This window comes from Silurus aristotelis (assembly GCF_946808225.1).
Source record: "Silurus aristotelis genome assembly, chromosome: 22".
NCBI lineage: Eukaryota > Metazoa > Chordata > Actinopteri > Siluriformes > Siluridae > Silurus > Silurus aristotelis.
This window is the reverse complement of record NC_139595.1, coordinates 13065856-13072897: the sequence shown is the minus strand read 5'-3', so window position 1 is coordinate 13072897 and position 7042 is coordinate 13065856. Positions and strand designations below refer to the sequence as shown.

Sequence of the window (7042 nt, the reverse complement as noted above, 5' to 3'; positions counted from 1 at the left end):
TAGGAGTAGTAGGAGTAATAGTAAAAGAATAGTATGAGTAGTTGTAGAAATGGTAGAAGAAGTAGTAAAAGTAGTAAAAATGGTAGTGGTAGTTGTAGGAGTACTGTAAACCGGCTTTAAGACAATGTTGATTGTTAAAAGTGCTATACAAATAAAAATTAAATAAATTGAATTGAATAGTAATAGGAGTGGTAGTGGTGGTAATGTAGGAGTAGTAGGAATAGAAGTGGTAGTACAGTAGCAGGAGTAGTAGTCATAGAGTTTGGAGTAGTAAGTAATAGTAGAAGTAATAGTAGGAATAGTAGTTGGAGAAGAATAAGTAGGATTCAGTGGCCCGACTTAATCCACCTCTTAATACCACCACTATCACATCACAATTATAGAAACCATCAATACTATACAAAAACGCAATATAACAACGCGTGGCATTACAGGAAGAGAGGCTTTTCACATATGAAGGGTGAATACCCAGAACTCCAAACCTCTACACTACAGCTGCAACTGTGCACCTACATCATCTGGAGCAGTTCAGAATCAATATTTGTCTAATAACATGAACAAAACTTTAAAAATGTAAATAAAATGCTACCTACTCACAACAGATACATAATCATAACTTACACTGCTCCCCAGAGGCTGTAAGCCAGTGGTACTGCTCGTATTCACTGGTCTGGAAGTGGTGAACAAACCCTTTCCCAGGCTGAGACAAGCTGGCTAGCTTCGGGATTGGCCAACCTCTCCTCACGATGTCTAGCTTTTCTTCAAATTGTATTTTTATGTATGTCTGAGACCAAACAAAATTTCTCTTCCTCCGTAGGCATAAAAAAGTGTAACTCAGATGTATTAATGTGTATGAGAGCTACAGACGTGTTTTGATAGTTGAACTTGGCTGTAACAGTTTCCCTCTGACCAACCAATCAGAGGACGGAAAAATGCTGACGCTGCCCTGTGAGGCGAATTTAAAATCTGATTGGTTAAAGAAACAGACTCGTTGCTAATAGGGACTAAGGTAACTGAGCCAGCAGAATAGAAGGCCTTTGAAGGACCTGGGCTGATTAGATTGACATGGCAGCACATAGAGGCTGATTGGACAAAAAATGCAACATCCACATACACATACTGGAAGCAGTGCAGCCAGGAGAAACGCTACAAATTAAAGAAAGAATAGACTGTTGGGAATAAATTAATAAAATTTTATGGAACAAATATTAGAATTTATGTTGTAAATGTAGGTCAGATCTTCTGATAGTGTTTAGGCCAGCTTTGCTGGGTCTGACTGGCCGCCACTGGTAGGATTAATAGTAAAAGTAGTGGAAAAAATAGCAGTAGAAGAAATAGTAGTAATTGTAGTAGGAGTAGTAGTAATAGTAGAAGTGGTAATAGAAGTAGTGGTGGTAGTAGTAGAAGTGGTGGTAGTAGTAGGAATAGTAATTGTAAGAGAAGTATTTCTGTAAATTCCTTAAAATTTAGAATTAGAAGTGATAGTAGAAGTAGTGGTGGTAGTAGTAGAAGTTGTAGTAGTAGTGGCATAAGTAGTAGAAGAGTATCATTATACAAATAAAAGTCATTTCAACACTATTATCATATATAACTTGCTGTTAGTACACATGGGCTTGTGCTAAGTAATGGGATGTGGTTTAACATAATTTAACACTGTTGTACTTCATATTTAAGTTTTACTCTCAGTCCTCACTGAGAGCTGCTCTGTAGACTTACAGACCATATAAAAATGTTCAGCTTTTAATTAAGATTTTTATTTTATGGCCCTTCTGAACATTAGTGATAGTGATGGGCAACAATCCTGTGTTTAAATAAAATCAGGCTCCTCAGGTATTTATAAAAAATTAAACCCCTTTATTGTGTTTAAAATACAAAAGAAATATTAAAAAAAGAAACAGCAATACAGACACGCAGGCAGTTTATCAGACAGTCTTTGGGGCAGCTCAGTCTTTAACTCAGGCGTTGTGGTGCTTTGTTCAGACTTGATCCTCAGGCCATCTCTATGCTGGCTCAGTGTTTTTTTTTTTCTTCCATACTTTTAAGTCATTGAAAAAAAAAAGTGGTAGTTTTTAGGGCAGTTCATTCTTGTCTGTTGCTATCTCTGCATGGCTGGCATCAGGCCCCGTGGGTGCCAGCAGGGTCCTGCGGTTATAGTGGCCCTTCATGATGCCTGAGTTGTTGTTCTCGTTAAGGATCTGCTTCTGCTTTTGCCGGTTGAGGGATTGCACAAGGCCAAGCACCACAGCGGCGAGCGAGTACTGGCCTGTAAGCTTGCGAGGCTGCAGGATGAGTGGGTTGGGTTGCACACGGCCTAGAAGGAAGTGCGTTCGGATTTTGCCTTCCTGCTCGCTGATGCCCTTCACGTAGATCTCACCTCGGTATTCAAAGGCAAAACCACGCTCTGTCAGAATGCTATACGTCTCCTCAGGGACCTGGATTTTTCCACTCACACCTGTGCTGTCCATGCGGCTCGCCAGGTTCACGGTTTTCCCCCAGATATCATACTGAGGCTTTTTAGCTCCGATAACACCTGCTACAACAGAGCCATGGGCCATTCCTGAGACAGTTAGAGAAAAAAAAGACAAAAAAATAGAACACATAAGAAGCAAAGAAGGAAGACAAAAAAAAGAGTGGGATTTCAGTATTTCTATTCTGGTCTCTTACCGATTCGGAGTTGGAAATTGTTAAAGGAGTGCTTGTTGATCTCTTGTATGCTCTCGTTTAGAGCAATGGCAAAGTCAGCCAGAGCACAGAGGTGACCCCATTTATCTTCACATTGCTACAACACACACACGCACACACACACACACACACACACACACACACACACACACACACACACACACACACACACACACACACACAAATGTGGAGAGAGGAAAAAGACAAACACACACAAGCTTGTTTTATATGTCAAGGGCAGTATGCAGAATCATTGATTTTAGTCCAAATGCAGGGACATCAATATTTATGTGGAAATTTTTGCATGTACTCTTGCATGATTTTCTCTCTGCAGCTGCTTAAATACATTTTCTGAGCTTTCAGATTATGCAAATTATGTCTTTTGAAGTGGCAGATTTTTTTAAAAGCTATTGAGATGAATTTATTTTTCACTAGTGTCTAGACAATTGGCTTTAAACACAAGCATTCGCCTCAGCACCAAGCATAGTCCAGAAAAAAGAAGGAAGCAGTGTTTTTTTTTTTTTTTTTTTATTTACTTGCTGTATAATAAAGAATACAACAATACAACTTATAACCATACACTATAAGGACAAAGGGTTGTGGCCATATGATTCATATGTGTTTTTTTCTTATGGTGTATTATAATATAATAACCTCCACTCTACTGGGAAAATGTTGGCATGTGCTTGTGGAGATTTGTGTGAGACTCATTCAGCCACAAGGGTGTTAGCAAAGTCAGGTACTGATGTAGAGTGAGGAGGCCTGGGGTGCAGTCAGCATTCCAATTAATCAAGAAGGTTTTGAGTAGGGTAAAGGTCAGAGCCATTTAAGATCTTTCACTTCAACCCATGTGAACTATATCTTCATGGAGCTCGCATTGTGCACAGGAGCAACGTTATGTTGGAACAGGTTTACTGCATAGAAAGGCTTTAAATACAGTTGTGTGCCTGCAAAATTTGTGGTAAAAGTTTGGGGAAAAATCGCATGTGGCTGGGAAAGTCCAATGTCACAATACTTTTATCCACATATAGGGTAAAGGTACTGCAGTGAAATAAAGGAATCCTATTGCAGTCTAATATACTGCTAATGAATAGAAAATAATGAACAAATGAAAATGTGGGTAAAATTATTATTATTGTCCTCATTAAAATGTAATTAATATTTCTTTATCCACCATACAAAAATACAATGCATAGTGGGCACGTTTATGCAGTTGTTTTTGTTAGCCATATTCCTGTACAGTATATGGATTTAAATATTAACTATAAATATTTAATTATTATATAATTTAATAATAATAACACAATTAAATATCAGCAGATATTAACAATTTGATGGCTTCATTGTTCAACCATAAAGCGTAATGATATTATATAAAGCGTCAGTGTTTTGTATTTTACCTGTTTTTCAGGTGACAAGCCAGACACAGCCATGTATGTACTGCCAATGGTTTTAATCTTTTCAATGTCCTGAAAGCGATCCTCTCCCAACAGCTGTAAAAAAAGAGGGAAGAGAGAGAGCACAAAACATTTAAGAAATAGTATAGAAGGTAAAAAATAAAGAACGACCATATATATATATATATATATATATATATATATATATATATATATATATATATATATATATATATATATATATATATATAATATAAAGGCGAACTATATATATATATATATATATATATATATATATATATATATATATATATATATATATATATATATATATATATATATATATATTAATCCCCTTATCCACAGCAGCTTAAGATGACCTGATTTATACAAATGCACACTCAAAAGTAAAGGGCCTTGCTCAAGGGCCCAAGAAAGGCAGTGCTGGGGATTTAACTCATGACTGTTCAATAAGAAAGCCAACAACTTAATCACTAAACTGACATTTCTGTTCAAAATATCTTTACAGTGATGTTTCTGTAGCAAATATAGCAAATTTTTTTTTTTTTTTTATGTTTTAATTTTCAGGAAAGACTTTATGGTCCAGAAGAAATGCTGAAAAACTGTAAAACCCTGTAAAACTTGGGGCAATTGATAATCAGCTAAGACTAAAGAGCATTCTATTTGAAGCATTCTAGTGTGTTTATTCACTTTTACAAGCACCACTGTGCCTTTTTACTCATGAGATCAAATGAGCAGTGCAGGCTCACATAGCATGTCAGAAATGTCTTCTAAATGTCCACAGAATGTCTTCTAATGTCCCTAGATCTTAAACAAGAATAACAAGCAAGCACTGAAGTTGACAAATATAGTAGAAAGTATTGAAATGGCAAGGCTTATATACAGTGTTGGGCAGTAACGCGTTACTGGTAACTTTTTACAGTAACTAATACTGTAACGCATTACTGTTAAAAATAAAGTATCTCCGTTACCGTTACCGTATGGTGCGTTACCCGTTATTTTTATAAATTAATTAATTTCGGCTGAAGTGTAGACTACAGTCTGACTTGCTTACAGCAGCGACGCATTGTAGGATTTGTGGATAAACCACTGTAAACACGAAGACGACGCGCTGTGGGCGTGTCTCCGTTTATTCAGGTCTGTGTGGCAGTAATGGCGAGTCGAGGCGAGAGCAAGACGAGTTTCTCAAAGTGGAAATATGCTATTATTTCACTTTAGTTGAGTATAAAGACAAAAACTTTTAAGTCAAATGTAAGCTGTGTCTTTCTTGTTCGAAACTCGTATCTACTGCGATAAACAGCAACTCCAATCTGTTGAAGCTCCTCCAGGAACTCCATGCTAAAAGCTAGAAGCTAGAAGCTAACCTGGTGTTCTGTTTTACATTGTGAATAGTTTTCATACTTCAGCTGTGAAAGTAAAATTTTTAAGAGCTCAACACAACAGCAGAAGCCACTTTAGTTTTTGATTGTGAATATATTATTCAGCTTGTTTTGTTATTTATTTCAGAAATCCTTGTGATATATTCAGTTTGTGTTGGTCTGACTTCAATAAAATAGTGTATAAAAATGACTTTGTGTTTAAGTCAGTTTTGTGTTTGTAGACCATAACGCATAAAAGGGCATTAATGGGAACATTAAAGAAGGTTCTTTAAAAAAGTAACTATAAAGTTACTTTTAACAGTAACGCATTACTTTTTGGTGTAAGTAATCAACAAAGTAATTGAGTTACTTTTTGAATGAAGTAACGAGTAACTGTAACTAGTTACTATTTTTTAGTAACGAGCACAACACTGCTTATATGTATATTAATTTATTTATTGCTAAACATAAAATAAATTTGGATTTGAGATCAAATGAATGAGACAAAAGATTAGAATTTAAGCCTTAATTTTCACATTTCCCTTAAAAAGTATTAACAGAACACAGAACATGGCACCTCTGGTAGCAAACTCCTCAATACCTAGGTATACCAAAAGTATTAGAAAAGATAGACTCTTAATTTCAGGAGATGAAATACTGCACGCTTTATTTATGCTAACCCTATTCCTTACACTTTTCCTCCATGCTGAAGTTCTTATGTGTGTTACAGGTCTGAATTAATTTTGCTTGTCGTGTACAGTACAGACCAAAAGTTTGGACACACCTTCTCATTCAAAGAGTTTTCTTTATTTTCATGACTATGAAAATTGTAGAGTCACACTGAAGGCATCAAGGGCTATTTGACCAAGAAGGAGAGTGATGGGGTGCTGCACCAGATGACCTGGCCTCCACAGTCACCGGACCTGAACCCAATCGAGATGGTTTAGGGGTGAGCTGGACTGCAGAGTGAAGGCAAAAGGGCCAACAAGTGCCAAGCATCTCTTGGGGAACTCCTTCAAGACTGTTGGAAGACCATTTCAGGTGACTACCTCTTGAAGCTCATCAAGAGAATGCCAAGAGTGTGCAAAGCAGTAATCAAAGCAAAAGGTGGCTACTTTGAAGAACCTAGAATATGACATTTTTCAGTTGTTTCACACTTTTTTGTTATGTATATAATTCCATATATAATTCCACGTGTTAATTCATAGTGTTGATGCCTTCAGTGTGAATCTACAATTTTTATAGTCATGACAATAAAGAAAACTCTTTGAATGAGAAGGTGTGTCCAAACTTTTGGTCTGTACTGTATATGAGGTGGTATTAAAAAGCTTCGAGACTAGCTCTGTTAACAAGAAGGTACTTTATTTATCTACGTTTAAACACTATCAACCTAAAACTGCACTTCCAACGTTCCTGCCACTTCTACTCTGTCTTTTCACAATCATATGAGCTGGATTGAGCCGGATCTTCTCCTTTGGTAAGAAGGCAAAGTTCCGCAAGAGACAAATCTGGCGAGTAGGATGGGTACGGAAGTGAGATCATTTTATTTCCGGCAAGAAACTCACCTGTGAGGAGATCTCGGTG

The 7042-nt window shown here is 36.7% G+C and overlaps 1 protein-coding gene across 2 annotated transcripts in view; it reads right to left on the bottom strand.

The window, feature by feature from the left end:
* Positions 1-1833: 1833 nt before the first annotated feature.
* The window catches only part of adcy8 (adenylate cyclase 8 (brain)), a 74515-nt gene continuing 69306 nt past the window's right edge, over positions 1834-7042 (bottom strand). For both annotated transcript variants that reach the window (XM_083525585.1, XM_083525586.1), the window contains 3 exons: positions 4083-4175; positions 2665-2779; positions 1834-2557 (listed from right to left, as the gene is read on the bottom strand). In XM_083525585.1, coding sequence (XP_083381711.1) covers positions 2070-2557; positions 2665-2779; positions 4083-4175 — 696 coding nt within the window. In that variant the 3' untranslated portion in view covers positions 1834-2069. The remainder of the gene's footprint in view (positions 2558-2664; positions 2780-4082; positions 4176-7042) is intronic.